The sequence below is a fragment of the Pelophylax lessonae genome, assembly GCF_965119305.1.
Source record: "Pelophylax lessonae genome assembly, chromosome: 7".
Taxonomy (NCBI): domain Eukaryota; kingdom Metazoa; phylum Chordata; class Amphibia; order Anura; family Ranidae; genus Pelophylax; species Pelophylax lessonae.
In genome coordinates this window covers 92,534,636-92,554,177 of record NC_138774.1, presented here as the reverse complement: position 1 = coordinate 92,554,177, position 19,542 = coordinate 92,534,636, and the positions used below count along the sequence as shown (strand labels likewise).

The 19,542-nt window shown below is 43.8% G+C and overlaps 1 protein-coding gene across 1 annotated transcript in view; it reads right to left on the bottom strand.

The window, feature by feature from the left end:
• Window positions 1–8,861: 8,861 nt before the first annotated feature.
• The window catches only part of ATAT1 (alpha tubulin acetyltransferase 1), an 86,308-nt gene continuing 75,627 nt past the window's right edge, over window positions 8,862–19,542 (bottom strand). The window contains exon 12 of the mRNA XM_082264358.1: window positions 8,862–9,235. Within this exon, the coding sequence (XP_082120484.1) occupies window positions 8,935–9,235 (301 nt within the window). The 3' untranslated portion in view covers window positions 8,862–8,934. The remainder of the gene's footprint in view (window positions 9,236–19,542) is intronic.

The following is a 19,542-nucleotide window of genomic DNA, read 5'->3' as shown; positions in this document are numbered from 1 at the left end:
ATCAGTGGAAAAGACACAGTCCTCCATGAACCTATCAACTGACAGCACACTTGCCCGGTGCAAATCTGCCAGCCTATCACATCGTGGAGGCGTGAGCGTAATGACCAATAGAATACTTAGCAACCACCAGCATATCAGCCTGTAAGAAAACTTGACCACCAAAAATGCGGTGATTTTGTACACTTCCGGGATATGCGTTCCAAGGTTTTTTGTGACGGAGGCTTCTTCTTATTGGACAATGTATTACCGTCCCACCTCCATCTTCATTCAATTGGCCGAAAAGGCTAAAGGAGCCCTGACGTGTGGCAGTGCCATATTGAGTGAGGGAAAGTGCCTGCGCTTTTCAATGACACTTCTAGAGAAGGTCACAAAAGGAGGAAAGTGTAACCTTAGGTACATCTGGCTCTTGTTGCTGCAGGGTAAAATCAAAGTACACATCAAAGATTTCCTGAGTCCTAGCATGATCAGTGGACATTAACCCTTTCGCTGCCAGCTACTTTTGTTTGCATGTTTAACCGCTTGAGCTCTGGAAGGTTTTACTGCCTTCATGACCAGGTAATTGCGCTGTCATGCAACGCTGTACCCAAATAAAATGTATATCATTTTACACAAATAGAGCTTTCTGTGGTGGTATTTACCACTTTTTTTTAATTTTATAAACAAAAAAAGACCGAAAACAACACCTATAGTACCCAATAAAACAAACAAAAAAAATCAAATTTCTTAACAAATTTAGGACAAAATGTATTCTGCCACGTTTTTTTTTCTTAAAAATTAGGTTTTTTCTTGCATAGAAAAAGTAAAACAAGACATAAAGTAAAGACAAGGTACAACCTGGTAACAAATCTCACCAGATCAGTAAGCCTAACTAACAGAGAAAACTATGTATAAAAGAAAAAAAAATCTTCCCTTCCCATTTGTGCAACATTAAAGAAAGTGCATAAAAAAACAAAAAAAGGACTAATAACCTTATCAGTTGACGACATCATTATTATTGAGCATTAACCGCACGAAAGCAGTAAGGTTCCCTACGACAGGGGCAAAAAAAAAAAACTCTAGTTCACATATGAGAAAAATACATCAGAGCTGCTACCCTAGTTCTAAAGAAAACAACTCAACCAAGGATGTCAGCGACTTAAAGCCAACACTGCCATACTTTTTCAAACTTTTTGGGGCAGCTCCTACTCAAGTACATGGCTTTACATAGTGGCAGAACCTTGTTAATACTGCTCTTCCAGTAACATAATGAAGGCCTCTGGTTTCTTCCAACATAAGATGACCTTGCCAGCTTAAAAAAAGAACAAGTGAGAGAAGAGTCCTTGGTGCAATCTCCTCCACTAGACCTAGCAGACAGCAAGTCTTGGAAAGTACAAGTGATCCCCGTTCAGAACTCCCATATCGGCTGACAGTGCCAAAAAATGTGATCAAAGTCGGCCAGAGAGGTGGTACTTTGCCAGCCCTCCAAGCCAGTGCCATAAATAGTGGATACTTTTGCTGGAGTATAATAAGCTCTATGGAGAAGTTAAAATTGAATGTAGCTGCCACATGTTTTGGTAAAAAAAATCCCAATAAGTGTATATTAACCACTTAAGCCCCGGAGGATTTGGCTGCTAAACGACCAGGGGGTATTTTGCGATTCGGCACTGCGTGACTTTAACGGAAAATTGCGCGGTCGTGCGACGCTGTACCTAAACGAATTTGGCGTCCTTTTTTTCCCACAAACAGAGCTTTCTTTTGGTGGTATTTGATCACCTGTGCGATTTTTTGATCATGCGTTATAAACAAAAAAAGAGCATAAATTTTGCAAAAATAGCAATATTTTTCACATTTTTTTATATGAAATTCCCCCCCAAAAAAATGTAAAAATCAAAATTTTTTAACATTTTCGGCCAATTTGTTTTATGCTACCTATGTTTGGTAAAAAAAAAATCGCAAAAAGCGTATTTCATTTGGTTTGCGCAAAAGTTATCGCGTTTACTAACAAAGGGAAAGATTTTTGTCATTTTTGTTGTTTTTTTTTTAACGCGTAATGGCGGCGATCTGCGATTTTTTTGCGGTACTGCGACATTGCGGCGGACAGATCGGACCCTTGACTGACATTTTTGACACTTTTGGGGTTACCAGTGACATTTCTATAGTAATCAGTGCTATATATATGCACGGTTACTGTAAAAATACACTGGTAGTGAAGGGGTTAACTTTATTTGGAAGGGAGGGGCTATGTGTGTCCCTAGGGGCGTGATTCTAACTGTGATTGGCTGTGGCTTCAGCTGTATGAACGGTGATCAACGGTTCTACATAGTAGAACCGTATGATCATCTCTCATACACAGGGGAGAATGACAGGCAGCTTGTTTACACAAGCCGCCTGACTTTCTCCCTCTCCCCCGCCGATCTCAGAGTGAGCGGCGGACATCGGGTCCGCCGGTCACACGCGCGGGGGGGTCCGTGACCACGCGGGAGCGCGCCTCCGGGGGCGCGCGCTAGCTCCCTAGACCCTCACAAGCAAGCGACGTAGACCTACGTCAGTTTGCCTGTGAGGGGCTGACCGCCGACGTAGATAGTCGTGCGGCGGTCGGCAAGTGGTTATCTGGTTTGCATGAACATTATAGCAATTACAAACAACTGTATATATACTGGAATTTTTTTTTTTTTTTTTTTTTTTTTTTACTAGTAGTGACAGTGAACAGCAACTTAAAGTGGGACTGTGATAGTGCAGGGGGCAATCTGACACTTTGTGGGAACTGATATTACCAGTGACACTAAAATTATATAATACAATAATAATCAATGCTAATACTGTACACTGTCACTGTACTAATGACACTGGCAGAGAAGGGGTTATAAATAGCGCAGCAATTTTATCCTATGATCACAATGATAAAATGTTCACAAAAAACACTAATATAAAAGGGTATAAACCTCATACAAGAAAAGCTGCTGACACGAAAATACAAGAAAACAATATCTTCATATGAAAATGTAGGAGATGGTGTCGCGCTAATCAAGATAAACAACTGCAGCTGTCAACATAAGTCCCATGTGCAAAAAATAGAGTCCACAAATATCCAAAGAAGAGGGGTGCAAATAGAAAAGTCCACCACAGAGTAGAGTCACTAAATGACCTTACCAGCTCCTTAGACCCCACAGGGTCATAAAACGTCCAAAGCGCTGATATATCTATGGCAGACAAGATCCAATCACATCCAAAGACCTCCTCCTATTACGGACCAGAATGGACTCCCAAAGACTCCTCAATGCACTCAGGAGACATAAAAGCATATTCCTCTCATGGTGTAGTATATTAACTAATTTATTACATAAATAAAGGAAAGCAGCTTACATCATGGAGATCAATAAACAGCATTCAGCATACAGTAAAGCAGCGTGTTGGTTTCCCCACCAACAAGATGGCCGCCGCGTCCCTCGTCTGCGCATGCGCCAAGTCGTCAGCCAATCCCGACGCGTTTCGTCATACAATGACGTCATCAGGGGTGTGGCTAGACGGAGAAGCACACCAATAATTAGTAGAGGGAGGTGGAGCGGCTGGACGGAACCCGGAAGTGAACGCCTATCACGAGCGTTCCAACAGCCGGAAGACATTAATAACTCACTGCAATGCACTTTAATCAATAAAAGAGACCATAATATGCAGTTTTAAAAAACGAAACCCAAAAATGCAATCAAGCAAATAATGCGCCAATAAACGGAAATAAAACGGAACCGCCTCTAAAGGTAAATCCCATCAGGCCCAGCAACCACATGCAATTCCGGAGGGATGGACAGCAGAAGATGACTCGCAGCATGCAACTTCTGAAATTTTTCCAGAGGAAGGAACACTCTGGCTAGAGCTGAAACCAGAGTCAGTCACAGATAATCCAATTTTCTGAAAGAAATCAGAGCAGACTTCTGGTAATCTAGAAGCCAACCAAACTCCCTCAGGATCTGTATATGTCGTCCATCAGGGCAGCAGAGGACTCCGCTCGCAAGAGGAGGTCGTCCAGATAGCCCAGAACTGCAATCCCCCACTGACGTAGCAACGGCAGATCCAGGGCCAACACTTTTGTAAAGACCCGAGGAGCGGAGGAGAGACCAAAGGGTAACGCCACAAACTGATAATGCTCCTCTCCCACAGCAAAACGGAGGAAGCGCTGGTCTTGGGCACATATTAAAATGTGCAAGTAAGCATCCTTGATGTCGATAAAGGCAAAAAAATCCCCCTGATGTAGGGATGCCACCACCATGCGAATGGAATCCATTCTGAACTTCTGTACCTGCAAAAGCAGTTCAGCACCTTGAGGTCCAGAATCTGACATACCTTGTCCTCCTTTGGGACCATGAACAGGTTTGAATAAAAACCCTGAAACCATTTTGAGGCCGGAACCAGGATGATCACGCACTGAAGCAGCAGGTCTTGTGGGGAGCGCGCTCATGCGCGGATTGGCCACATGGGGAGCCAATCAGCTGGTCTGGCAGCTGCGATGTCTGCCGGGCACCCAAGATCGCTCCCCGTGGAGACAGAAAAGTGGTCTGCCGATATAAACACGGCAGCCCACTGTTCTGTCAGTAATGAACACAGGGATCCTATGTTCCTCTCATTTAGGAACATAGGTCTCTGTGTTCATCCAGCAAGCCCATCCCCCACACAGTTAGAAAGCATCCCATAGGGACACATTTAACCTGGGAGACAAAGGACTCCAGGACCGCCGTCAGTGCAGGGAAACGTGCTCCAAAGACTCCATCATTAAAGAGGGGGACCCCCACAAAAAGTGTCTAGCACTGCAAAAGGACACCCCCACCATGCTGGCAGCACCACCAAGCATCGACTGCACCAGGATGCACTTGCTCCACATGAGGCGTCCAAGAAAAGGAAAAGACCCAGGACCAGGAGTCAGAACCAAGGGAAAAGGAGGAGCTCCCACAGCAGAGTTTTCCGCCCAGAGGCTCCTTTGTAATGGCCGCAGCTCTTTAGCATGCCAGACAAATGAAAAATGGCCGCCAAACTACACAAACATGGCCCCCGGCCATTAAAAACAACAGGCTACAACAAAATGCCCACCGCGCCCAGCTCCACGAGGCTCCCAGGAGGGATCCCTGGAGCCCAGGCTGCAAGTTTGAGGGAAAGGGGAACCAGGCACAGGGCCCCTAAAGCAGCAGGTAGTGTTCCCCCCCCCCCAGCCGATAGCCGAGTCGCCGTGGGCACAACTCCCCCCTGCCCCCACCACAAATACATTACAATACGCCAGACACATCCCAAAATATCCACGCTGCCCCAGATGGGGGGGGGGGGGCTAGATGACCCACAAGGACCACCATATTCAGGGAGGTCTGACGGGAAGGAGGGGAACCCATCGGTCCGACTGTCCCAAGGAGAGGTCCACATTCACCCCAAAACCCTGCAGGGGGAGAGGGGGACAGCTACTCACCATACCAGGAACCAGGCAGGCACCACTCCAGACAGAACCCCTCGCCATCAGAATGAGGGGGCTGTCAGCCAGGAGGAACACTGCGACTTGGCCTGAGACTGGTCCTATGCGACCTCGTGTGGCATTTAACTCGCAGGCCAGCCCCCATCCAGTGGGGCTATGTCGCGGCTGACCTAGCGCAGAGCTGTGGTCTGTGTGAACTCTGCAGACTGGGGTGATCACCGGTTCTAGATTATCCAGTCTGTAACCCAGACTGGCAGTTGGCTGTAGATTTTGCTGGAATAAAACAGGAGAAAAAAAGCCATTTAAAAAGGAAAAAATTGCAAGGACCAGAGATCCCAGCAGGGAACTAGGTCCTTACTCCTGACTAGGCAGAAAAAAAAAAAAAACTAAAGACCTATAGCAGAGAGGGGGAGTATACCACCTAGGACTGCCCATAGGCATAGCAACGTTCTTTTTTTTTGCCTAGTTTCCTACTCCTTTATATAACCCAATGGTTCAGAATATTGGAGAGCTGTGTCTGTCAATGAACGAAAGAGAAATACATTTAAGTTCCTTTTAGGGCACAAAAACATACTTTATTGGTGCTTTGGTGTCAATGACAGTTAAAGTAATGCCAAGTCTTGTGTCAGTGGACGCAATAATAACCCTCAGCATTGGTGTCAGTGACATTATTAACACCCAGCAATGGTGCCAGTGGACACAAAAATAACCCCAGCATTGGTGTCAATGGACACACCGATAACCCTCAGCATTGGTGCCAGTGACAATAACTGCCAGTAACGCTGCCAGTGGACACAATAATTACCCCCGCATTGCTGTCAGTGACAGTAATAACATTAAACCCCAGCATTGGTGCCAGTGCCAGTAATAACCCCCCCCCCCCCCCGCATTGGTGTGAGTGACCGTAATAACCCCCAGCAATAGTGTCAGTGGCTGCAATCAATACCCCAGCAGTGGAAAAGGAAGTTTAAAGAGAGGGGGGAAGGGGGCACAGCTAGGAAGGGAGTAATCCACCAGTCATATTTAATCAGAGGTATAGAAAGGAGCCAGTCAGGTAGAAGAAAATGGTTCATCCATGGGATCCATAATTTGTCAAATATTAGCACAGTGTCATTCAGCTTTGAGGCTTTTTGTTGGCCATGGTCCAAGTGATACATCTCTTCACCTTTACCTCATGAGGACTAAGGTTTGATAACTTCCAGGACTCCACAATCACCTGCTTTGCAGCTGTAAACACATGTAACAGAAGCTTGAATTGAAACGAGGTGACAGCCTAGGGTTTTTTGTTACAGAGTGCAAATGCCTTGTAGTTTTAGTAGTTGCTTGCTAAGAATTGCAAAAGGCTGGAAGACCAAAGTTCAAAGTTTGGAGGCTACTGGCTACTGCCACCAAATTTTTTGATAGGATCCAGGCTCAGTGCAGCCAGGGAAGCATAACAGAGTGGCAATACGAGCAGGGAATAAGTGCTCATCTCCAATACACCAACATTCACTGAGCAGAACCTGGTGGTCATCCATACCTGTCTCTTCACGTAGTGGTAGGCCAAGGTCCCATTCCAATTTCTCCACATGTGGTCAGTGGAAGTATTATTTATTATACCATCAGTGGTCAGTAGTTGTGTTAAGTAAACACCTGCCCCCTCCCCATTGGTGGTCAGTGAATTTGTATGTTGCACCCCTTTTGTGCATTGGTAAACAGAGGCTGTAAAAGTTAACCCCCCAACTTTCATTGTCAGTGGCCACTTACCTGATCACATGCTCCCACACTGCTCTTTCCCCATCCGCCCAGGGCTATACTTGTGCTGTAGGGCAGAGATGGCACAGCCTGAGAGTACCAGCTTTGTTTCAGTGCTGGGTGATTGAAAGCAGAGAACTTAACAGAACCAAGCACCACAGGTGCCCAGTATATGATGGACCCAGCTCAGGAAAAGGCAAGGCAAGATTGTGTTGGGCAACAAGGTCCTAGATTTACCAGACTAAATTTAGCAGCTTCTGCTTACTTGCAATGATTCGATGACTAGATATCCAGCATTAATACTTTTGTTACTACGGTGTTTTAAAGTACATATATGACCATTATTTTGTACACTGTTTTAATAAATTCTATTTATGTGGTTTATAATAAGCTGACAAATGGACAAAAATGTTTTAATAAAGTAAATTTGCAGTTTATTTTGTAAGTTTGTTTAACTTTTTTCACTGTCAGAATTTCATTACAAAGTGCAGTTACTTAAAAAACAATGAATTATAAACAAATAAAACACTCACATAGTAGTGCATCCTAATCATGCACCAGTTTTGAAAATCATACGCTAGAGATGTAAACCGCAGGACAGAGTTAGGAGACGCAGTTAGGTTTATTCAGTCTTTCTGCACCGTGTGAGGACATACACTAGGGCACTGATAGTGGTGGGCGGGTAGTGGATGTTAAACCCACACAAGTGCATGCTTTTAAGTCTGGTGCACTACTCTATGTGATTGTTTTGTTTTATAATAAATAGTTTTTTTAAGTAATGGAGAGCACTATGTTGTGTTTTTATCCTCTTACATACCAAGCATTGTGGAAACTAAGGAAGGCAGATTTAAAGGCAGAAAAGAAGGAATCAACTGGTCATTAGTCAGTGAAAGCTGTTCCCAGTAGAAAGTAAGATGTTAGCATTAGGCCTTCTATCATTTTAAAGCCTAACTCTAGATTTTTTTGTGATTTTAAATAAAATAACTATTTGCTTCCTTAACAGGTGTGCCTGCTGTGGGTGCTGTGTAAACTGTATGGAGCATCAGCTACGTAAAGTATACAGCACTGTGTTCCAGCAGCGGTATATGGACTTCCTGTCTTGCTCCTGGAACAAAATCAGCTATACACGGGAAGCAATCTATTTCACTAATGAATACAGGGCTTCCTCAGTTTGGCTAAGGGGGAGAGGTAGGCAGATGACATCATGATCACCACCTCAGCCCATCAGAGGAAGTCTTGCATTCACTGATGAAATACAATGCTTCCTGTAAATGGCTGAGCAGCGATCAGCCTGACTCGATTTTGTTCCAGGAGAGGGACGGGAAATCCTCATTCATGAAGCAGTTTGTTTAGATCAGCTTGGTCCAAACAAACTAAAGTAAAAAAGAAACCTAGAGTTAAGCTTTAAGGTCCATCACACAAGGTGAGAGCGTGTATTCACTAGGGATTGTTTGTGGCTGCACTGAATATTGTTACTGCATGTTATTTCAACACTTAAGAATTGTGAATATTGCGGATGATCTTTTTGCACAATATTGATGGATTTTGGGACTTTTTATTATTATTATGCTTATTGTATGATATGAGTACTGTGAATTATTTTTGATAATCACATAAAATATTTGAAATATTATTTAATTATTATCTCATATCTATTACTGTAGTGTGGCATGTTCGTAAAAAAAAAAAAAACAATGGCTGATAGAAAATCTGATTTATTTTGTAATAAAAAATGAAATGGAAGTGACAGTGCTGGCTTATATTCATTGTCTTCACCATGGCCGTGTACCACGCATTTCCTGTTTCCGTCTGACCCACTGTGCATTTGTTACCGTGCCCAGGACTGTCCAAGACGGTTGCTCCAACAACTGAGTTCTGGAAACATCATGAACACTAGTTTGATTATGGTCCTCTGTTTTTTCAAGGCTCCTTTTTGCTTCTGGGGGCTCTTGCTTAGAATGTAATGTAGTCTGTTGCTGAGGCTTCTGTTTAAGAAATGGGTAGTGGTGATTGCTTGGGAGCTGGCCATTCAGATTAACAGATGCCACATCTGATGTCTCATTCTTGTTCATGCTGTGAAGATAAGCAAGCATTATTTTGCAGTGTGTAAGCAGCCGGGTAACAGCTGATCTCTTCCAGCTGATAGGTTTACAAATAAGTGAACTCCCATTCTGCCCTTGCACCTGTGAGGTGATACAGACAAAAGGGAGCTAGGAGTTTTTTCTCCAGCTGGGTGACCTGACAGAGGGGAGCTAGAAGTCTAACTCTTTTCCTGCAAAATGACAGCTACTGGGGTAAGCTATGAATCTGCCCCTTCTCCTACAAAGTAAAAGCGGCAGAAAGGAGATATAGAGCCAGCCATATAGACAGAGTGAATTTCTTTCCTGCAACCACGGGTCGTGGGTTGCAGAAAAGAAAATTGCTTGATTCCCCCATCAACTTTGACAGTGTTAATGGGGGAATCCCTCCCACTGAGCCATTGCGTTCTCTCAGTGGAGGGGTGGGGGTGATTATTGGCAGCGGCTAAGCAATAATCACAGGTAAAATCCAACAGGCTGGTTGTACCCAAATTGATCGATCGACTTGGGTACATTCAGCCTACCTATACATGGTTCAAATCTTGGCTGGTTCCTGCTTAACCTGCCAAGATTCAAACCGTCTATTGCTGGCTTAACCACTTAACCCCAGCCTATAGACAAATGACAGCCGGCCAGTGGTTTTGTTATCCTGAGTAGACATAGTTCGCTGTCCTCTTAGGAAGCCCCAATCGCGTGGTCGCGCAGAAGCGCAATTTCAAACCAGCCGTGTCCACGGGACACAGCTGATGATCGATCAGAATACCTGCTCGCTGCTGATACTGTGTGGCTGCTGGGATGATTTACAGCAGGTTACATGACCCTTGTACACAATGGATGGCTTGCTTTCATGCACTTCAATGTGTACAACTGTGTTGCTAGTGGCGATTGGTCAATTTTATCACATGGTAAAGACAGGGCCACTCACAGCCCTTCTGTACCATGTGATTAGCTTTGACCAATCACAGCTAATCAGAACAAAACAGGCAGTTTCATTCAGCAAAATGCTTGCCTTTGTAATGCACTGCTATAAGCAATGTGTAAAAAAAAAAAAGAAAAAAAAACCTGATTACTTCCCCAGAGCAGTACAATGCTACTATGGTAACATTTTATTGCTCTGGTCACAGGGTGTTAAAAAAAAAATGTAATATTAAAAAAAATATATATATAACTTTTTTTTGTACTGTCCCTGATCACCGCCACACCACTTACATGCTGTATTGCACTTGTGACAGAATGTAAAAAAAAAAAAAAACATTTTTTAATTTCTTAATTTTCCAAAAAATGATGACAAAAAATTACAACTTCAAAAAACCCTCTATGCCTCATACTAAATACCCTAGAATGTCTACTTTCCAAAAAGGGGTAATTTGAGGGGTATTTCTACTGTCCTGCCATTTTAGGGCCTCAAGAAATGAGGTTGTCAGTACATCAGTATTGATCAATTTTCAGATATACAGCGACCTTAACCACTTGCCTACAGTGCACTTTCACCCCCTTCCTGCCCAGGCCAATTTTCAGCTTTCAGCGCTGTCACAATTTGAATGACAATTGCGCGGTCATGCTACACTGTACCCATATGAAATTTTTATCATTTTTTTCCACACAAATAGAGCTTTCTTTTGGTGGTATTTAATCACCTCTGGGTTTTTTATTTCTTACAAAAAAAAAAAAGAAAAGAGAACATTTTGAAAAAAAAAAAAGTTGATTTTCTGTGAGTAAATTTTGAAAATAAATACATTTTTCTCCTTCACTGATGTGCGCTGATGAGGCACCACTGATGGGCACTGATAGGCTGCACTGATGGGCATTAATGAGGTGGCACTTATGGGCACTGATGAGGTGGCACTGATGAGGAGGTACTAATATGCCGCACTGATGGACACTGATAGGCAGCACTGATGAGCACTGATAGGCGGCACTGAGAAGCGGCACTGATGGACACTGACAGGAGTCACTGATGGGCACTGAAGGGTGGCACTGATGGGCGGCACTGATGGACACTGATGGGCAGCACCATCAGTGCCCATAGTGCTGCCAGTCAGTGCCCATCAGTGCCTAGATGAGCAGGCACTGATGGGCACTGACTGGCAGTACTATGGGCACTGATTGTGGGCACTGATGGCGGGCACTGATGGTAGGCAGTAATTGGCACTTTATTTACATTTTGTGTAATCAGAGCACTGATGATCAGTGCCTTACTTGTATTTGCCTCCCCTATGAGGAAGAGCTGCTGATCGGCTCTCCTCGCCTCACACACTGACAGAATGGAACTTCCTCATTTACATGTGACCGGCTGTGATTGGACACAGTCGATCACATGGGTAAAGAGTCATGTCATTGACTCTTTACCTGAGATTGGGATTGCGCCGTGTCCTAGAAACACGGCGCGGTCACAATCGCCGCTCCGAGAGGCTGTTCTGGTGCGCCGTCATATGACGCCGTCCCAGAACAATAGCTACACTGCTCCGCCTTCTTTTGACGGCGGGCGGAAAGCAAGTGGTTAAACATACAGCCAGCGCTACAATGGTTTAGATCATATTCATGTGTTAGAATGGCCCAGTCAAAGTCCAGACCTAAATCCAATTGAGAATCTGCGGCAAAACTTGAAAATTGCTGTTCACAGATGCTCTCCATCCAATCTGACAGAGCTTGAACTTTTTTGCAAAGAAGAATGGGCAAAAATGTCAATCTCTAGATGTGAAAAGCTGGCAGAGACATACCCAAAAAGACTTGCAGCTGTAATTGCAGCAAAAGGTGGTTCTACAAAGTATTGACTCGGGGGGGGGGGGGGGGGTAGCTGAATACAAATGCACACCACACTTTTCAGATATTTATTTGTAAATATTTTGAAAATCATTTAAAAAATGTTCCTACCACTTCACAATCATTAGCCACTTTGTGTTGGTCTATCACATAAAAATCCCAATAAAATACATTTAAGTTTTTGGATGTAACATGACAAAATTTGGAAAATGGCAAGGGGTATGAACACTTTTTCAAGGCACTGTATACCATAGTTTGTGGACTCTAACTCAAATCTGTGTATATTATTTAGTCTGCATGAAAGTTATAATTTTCACCATAGAAATGTAGCAGAATACACGTCGGGCTACATTTATGATGAACAATTATTTATTTGCAAAATTTATAACAGAAAAAGAAAAACACGTTTAATTAAAAAAAAAATGTTTATATACTATTTTTCATAGCACAGTGCTCCACAGCACACAGTAGTGCATTACAGAGCATTGTGGTGCATTGCTTCGCAAGTCCATTACCAAAGCATGATGGGGTGGCATTAAGAATACCACTGCAGTGCAGCAATGTGCAAAAAAAACATAAATTTGCGTGTTGCGCTACCTTGCACGCATTACTGCAATGTAATCGTATGAATCAAACCTAAGGGTCCTTTGACACAAACATCATCAGTTCTGTCACAAAAACTGATAGAAAAACAAAAAAAAAAATAAAAAAATCAATCATTTTACAATAGTTTGTACATGTGTTTTCGTGTCAGTATAGATCTGTTTTCTCTGATGTTCCCTGATGGACACAGCTCCTGATCTTCTTAACCATTGGGTAATACTGCCCACTACAGGAGTAGGACACTAGTCTGGCTAAGCCTATGGTCAGTCCCAGGGGGTATACTCCCTCTCTTTCCTATAGGTACTCAGTTTTTTTCTGCCTAATCAGGAGTAAAGACCCAGTTCCTTGCTGGGATCTCTGGTCCTGGCAATGTTTTCTTTTTGGATAGAAATGTTTCTCCTGTTTTTTCCCTGTGAGATCTACAATCAACTGCCGGACTGGGTGACAGCCTAGATAATCTAGATCCAGTGGTCACTTCATTGTGCTCAGCGAGCGCGCAGACTTCAGCTCTGCGCTAGGTCAGCCGCGACATAGCCCCACCAGACGGGGGCTGGCCTGCGAGTTAAACACCTCGTCAGATCGCATACGACTGGGTCTCAGGCCAAGTCGCAGTGTTCCTCCTGGCTGACAGCCCCCTCATTCTGATGGAGAGGTATGGCTAGTAGCTGTCCCCCCTCTCCCCCTGGAGGGTTTTGGGGTGGACGTGGGGGCCCCTCCTTGGGACAGTCGGACCCCCGGGTTCCCCTCCTTCCCATCAGTTAGGCCATTGGAATGGGGGGCTGTCGGCCAGGAGGAATACTGCGACTTGGGCCGAGACCCGATCGTATGCGACCTCGCAAGGCATTTACCTTGCACGCCAGTCCCCGTCCTGTGGGGCTATGTCACGGCCAACCTAGCATGGAGTGGAGATCTGTGCGTGCTCGCTGGCCTGACTGAGGTGACCACTGGATCTAGATTATCCAGCCCGTCGCCCAGTTCGGCAGTTGATTGAAGATCTCACAGGAAAACAACAGGAGAAACATTTCTATCTTAAAAGAAAATATTGCCAGGACCAGAGATCCCAGCAAGGAACTAGGTCCTTACTCCTGATTAGGCAGAAAAAAAAAAAACTGAGTCCCTTTAGCAAAGAGAGGGAATATATCCTCTGGGACTGCCCATAGACATAGCCAGACTTTTTTCTGCCTAGTGTTCTACTCCTGTAGGGGGCAGTACGACCCAATGGCTAAGAAGGTCAGGATGGAACATGACATCCATTTATGTCCGTCAAAGCAGAAAAATAACTTTTTTTTTTCTGTGGACATAAAGGACTTGGATGTAAACGAATGGCCAAAGACTTACGTCGTTGTTCAGTCTGGATCCTTCTGAAAAACTGACAGATAGATCCAAACTAAACGCTCATGTGAAAGCCATGTGCTCCCCCAAGTAGGAAAGAGGTGCTTTGTCATTGTATGTTTCTTGCTGGACCTTTGTCTCAACACCACCCATTTCATGCACAAGGATAATTGTTTATATACAGAAACATGGTAGTGCAATGAGATAACCAGTATCACCCAATGTAGCCAACATGGAGGTGGAGAAGAGAGCATTTAGTTCATTCAGGAGACCACCACCAAGTCATTGGGTCTAGCAAGTGGATGATATTGAGGGGGGGTCCAAGATAAGAACATCATAAGTACAAGGTTTTAGTGAATGCATAAACTCAGTAGACAAACATTAAGTTATAACAAATAACCTTTTTGGACTCTGTGTTACATGTCAAGGATTAGGGGTGACTTGGATATTGAAGTCTACAGAAAATGTACCATAGACTAGTATCTACTTTTTAACTTTTTACCATCCACTGGAACCCAAACTGGGGGTGATTAGAATTCTGCAACACTGGGCTGAGACAGCAACAACAAACACAAAGTCAAAAGACAAATAATGCAGACATCCCAGGGGTTTTTTGAAAGTTTGTGGCAACCCAGATTGGGATTTTTTTTCAAACATACACAAAAGATAAAAAAAATAACAGAACCATTTAGCAAAAGTGAGAATCAGAACATGTGTTCCTAGGAAACGGCGCGACACCAATCTTAGTTAAGAGCCAATGATGAGGCTCTTTACCCGTGTGATCGGCTGTGGCCAATCACAGCCAGTCACATGTAAATGAGGCAGTGCCGTTTATCAGTGCTTCTCGCCTCACACTGTCAGAGTGTGTGGCGAGGAGAGCCAATCAGCGGCTCCTCCTCGAAGGGGTGTCCAGGACAGGTAATCAGGGCATTGATCATCAGTGCCCTGATTACAGTAAAGCCCCAGCAGTGCCCATCAGTGACACCAATCAGTGTACATCAGTGACACCAATCAATGCCTTTTAGTGACACCAATCAGTGCCCATCAGTGGTCCAAATTAGTGCCCATTAGTGATGCCAGTCAGTGCTCATCAGTGCCTGCATCTGTGCTTCCCATCAGTGCCGCCTATCAGTGGCACGTTTCAGTAGCACCTATCAGTGCTGCCTATCAGTGCTCATCAGTGCCGCATATTAGTGCCACCCATTAGTACCCATCAGTGCAGAATATTAGTGCCACCTAATCCGTGACACCTAATCAGTGCCCAAAAGTGCCATCTCAGTGCCCATCAGTGAAGTAGAAAAAACTTACTTATTTACAAAATTTACTGACAGAAATTAAGAAAAACATTTGTTTTTCAAAATTTTTAGTCTATTTTTCTTTTTTTTTAGTAAAAAATAAAAAACCCAGTGGTGATGAAATAGCAGCAAAAGAAAGCTCTATTTATGTAAAACAAATGATAAAAATTTCATTTGGGTACAGCATTGCATGACCGCACAATTGTAATTTTAAGTGTGACAGTGCTGAAAGTTGAAAATTGGCCTAGGCAGGAAGGGGGTTAAAATTCAGCTTCTAGAAAAATAGGACATAATTTTAAGGATAATGAGGTGCACATTTTGGACAGAGGGAAACTGGTTCGTAAGAGAGGTGAAAGAGGCCGTTTACGTCAAACTGGAAAAAACATCCCTAAATAGGGTTGGTGGTCTTAAACACCATCAGCCTCTCATATTCTGTATAATGCGGTTTTAACATCTCCCCCCTAGCTATTGAATTTTGATGAAAATTCACACCTTAACCACTTCAGCCCTGGAAGATTTTACCCCCTTTTTTTGCTATTCGGCACTGCGCTACTCCAACTGGCGATTGCGTGACCATGCAATGCTGTACACAAACAAAAATTGATATAATTTCCTTTCCTTTGGTAGTATTTGATCCCCAATGGTTGTTTATTTTTTGCACTATAAATGAAAAAGAAAAGCAGACATTTTGAAAAAAAAAAAAAAACATATTTTTTTCGGTTATAAAACACAGCCAATTAAAAAAAAAAAAATCAAAATTAAATTTCTATATACATTAGGGCCAAAATGTATTCTGCTACATGTCTTTGGTAAAAAAATAAAAACTCCCAATAAGTGTATATCGATTGGTTTACGTAAAAGTTATAGCGACTACAAACTATGATATATATATATATATATATATATAATAATACACACACACAATCTCACAAAAGTAAGTACACCCTCACATTTTTGTAAATATTTTATTACATCTTTTCATGTGACTGACAACACTGAACAAATGAAACTTTGCTACAATGTAAAGTAGTGAGTGTACAGCTTGTATAACATAGTAAATTTACTGTTCCCTAAAAAAACTCAACACACAGCCATTTATATCTAAATCGCTGGCAACAAAAGTGAGTACACCCCTAAGTTAAAATGTCCAAATTGGGCCCAAAGTGTCGATATTTTGTGTGGCCACCATTATTTTCCGGGACTACCCTCTTGGGCATGGAGTTCACCAGCGCTTCACAGGTTGCAACTGGAGCCCTCTTCCACTCCTCCATGACGATATCTCCGAGCCGGTGGATGTTAGAGACCTTGCGCTCCTCCACCTTCCGTTTGAGGATGCCCCACAAATGATCAATAGTGTTTAGTTCTGGAGACATGCTTGGCCAGTCCATCACCTTTACCCTCAGCTTCTTTAGCAAGGCAGTGGTCATCTTGGAGGTGTGTTTGGGGTTGTTATGTTTGAATATTGTCCTGCAGCCCAGTCTCCAAAGGGAGGGGGGGATCATGCTCTGCTTCAGTATGTCACAGTACATGTTGACATTCATAATTCCCTCTGCATGAGTGCTGCTAGCACTCATTCAGCCCCAGACCATGACACTCCCACTACCATGCTTGACTGTAGGCAAGACACACTTGTGTTTCTACTCCTCACCTGGTTGCTGCTACACGCGCTTGACATCATCTGAACCAAATAAGTTCATCTTGGTCTCATCAGACCACATGACTTGGTTCCGGAAATCCATGTCCTTAGTCTGCTTGTCTTCAGCAAACTGTTTGCAGACTTTCTTATGCACCATCTTTAGAAGAGGCTTCCTTCTGGGACAACAGCCATGCAGACCAATTTGATGCAGTGTGCGGCGTATGGTCGCAGCACTGACAGGCTGACCCCACCTCTTTAACCTCTGCAGCAATGCTGGTAGCACTCATACATATATTTCCCAAAGACAACCTCTGGATATGACACTGAGCACGTGCAGTCAACTTCTTTGGTTGACCATGGCAAGGCCTGTTCTGAATGGAACCTGTCCTTTTAAACCACTGTATGGTCTTAGCCACAGTGCTGCAGCTCAATTTTAGGGTCTTGGCAATTTTCTTATAGTCTAGGACATCTTTATCTAGAGCAACAATTCTTTTTTTCAAATCCTCAGAGAGTTCTTTGCCTTGAGGTGCCATGTTGAACTTCCAGTGACCAGTATGGGAGAGTGAGAGTGATAACACCATATTTAATACACCTGGTCCCCAATCACAACTAAGAACTTGTAACACTAACGAGTCACATGACACCGGGGAGGGAAAATGGCTAATTGGGCCCAAATTGGACATTTTCACTTAGAGGTGTACTCACTTTGTTGCCAGCAGTTTAGACATTAATGGCTGTGTGTTGAGTTATTTTGAGGGGACAGCAACTTTACACTGTTATACAAGCTGTACACTCACTACTTTACATTGTAACAAAGTGTAATTTCTTCAGTGTTGTCACATGAAAAGATATAATAAAATATTTACAAAAATGTGAGGGGTGTACTAACTTTTGTGAGATACTGTATATCAATGAAGAATTTGTATGGTTCCTGCTCTTTGTAGGTGTAGGTGCCTTTAAATCATATGCATGTGTGTAAAGAAGGCTACCCAGTGATCAATCCTAGTACTAATAAACTATACACACATATATATATATATATATATATATATATATATATATATATATATATATATATATAAACCAGTTTCATGAACACATTATTAAGTGAACAAATTCATAACTTCATTGTATCAAATGTCTTAACAATGTCCATCATTAATAGTGATCTCCCTGCTTAAACTTCCATTGTGCATAAAATGGCAAGTGCTGAAAATATAAATTGGCGCAGTCCGTGCTCCCCTTGTCAGCGTCACCTGCGGACCCAAGTGGTGGGGAGTGCACCATGGAGGTTGTGGCCCCAAATGCTGACTGCTGAGGGTCAATGGCTCAGAGAAGCAGCTACACAGGGTCGCAGCCACGGTCCTGGACAGGGATCTAGAGCAGTGGTCCTCAACCCTGGTCCTCAGGGCCCACTAACAGGCCAGGTTTGCAAGATAACTGAAATACATCCCAGGTGATATAATTTGCTGCTCAGTGATTGCAGTACTCTAGTCTGCATCTCCCCAAGGTAATACTTAAAATCTGGCCTGTTAGTGGGCCCTGAGGACCGGAGTTGAGGACCACTGAGCTAGAGCATAGGATTCCTCAGGGCGTGGAGTCTAAGAGCCAACAGGTTTTCACCATAGTCTCTGATGGGGAGGATGGACTTGGCTACAGCTGACTCGAGGTCGCGACCCCCAGGGTCTCCCAGCTCACATTCATGGCTGGCTCTGGTGAATGAAGAGGAAGAAGCAGTCAAGGGCAACAAGAGATAGTCGGGAGAAGAAGCCAAAAGCCGGGGCAACAAGCATACAGGAATGGTCAAAAGGACGAGCCAAAGGTCGGCGCAACAAGCAGAAAGGGATGGTCAGGCGAACAAGCCAAAGTCCGTACATGGAGATCAGACGCAGAGCAAGAAACACTTCACACAATTGTTGCTCTGGCAAGACTGGCTTGCAGTGCTCGGGTTAAAATAGTGTTTCCTGTTAGAGGCTGGGGTGGAGCCATGCTGAGAGAAGATTACTTAAAGCGGAGTTCCGGCCTCAAAAACCACTTTGGGCCATCCGCTTGCTGACAATCACCTAAAAAAGAAATGGATAGTCCCGATTTTTTATTTTTTTTGTTTACTTACCTTGTTATTGAAGAAAATATACTTTCCTTTCTTCCACTTCCTCCCTCTGCGGCCGCGGCCCGCGCTGTCTCTTCCTGCTTGCATTGACTCCTGGGAGCTGAACGTCATCGCTCCCAGGAATCAATGCGCCTGCACCGGCCCCGCTCGTCAGTTCCGGTGCAGGCACGTCATTCCCTGCTAAACAGCTTCTGGGCAGTGCAGGGCATTCTGGGACCGAAGAGGACACCGAAGAGGACGCTTTGGCTTCAGCTGCCCACACCTGAGATGGCAGCGCTGGACAAGACATTTTCAAGGTAAGTATTTTTTCTAAAAGCTAAGTGCAACCTGGGACAGTTCAGAGGCTATCCATTATGAAATGCACTAGCCCTGACTGTCCTGGGGGTATTTTTATCTAAAAAACGTTTCCGAGGTGTGAGGTACTGGAATCGAGTGGTCTCTATAATTAACAATGTGTATCAGCTGGCAGTGGATCCGCTGCTGGTGTGCTTGTTGGGGGGTTTTGATGGGGAACAATACTCTCCCTACGTCTGTACTGCTATCACTAGACCGCCGACAAGCGC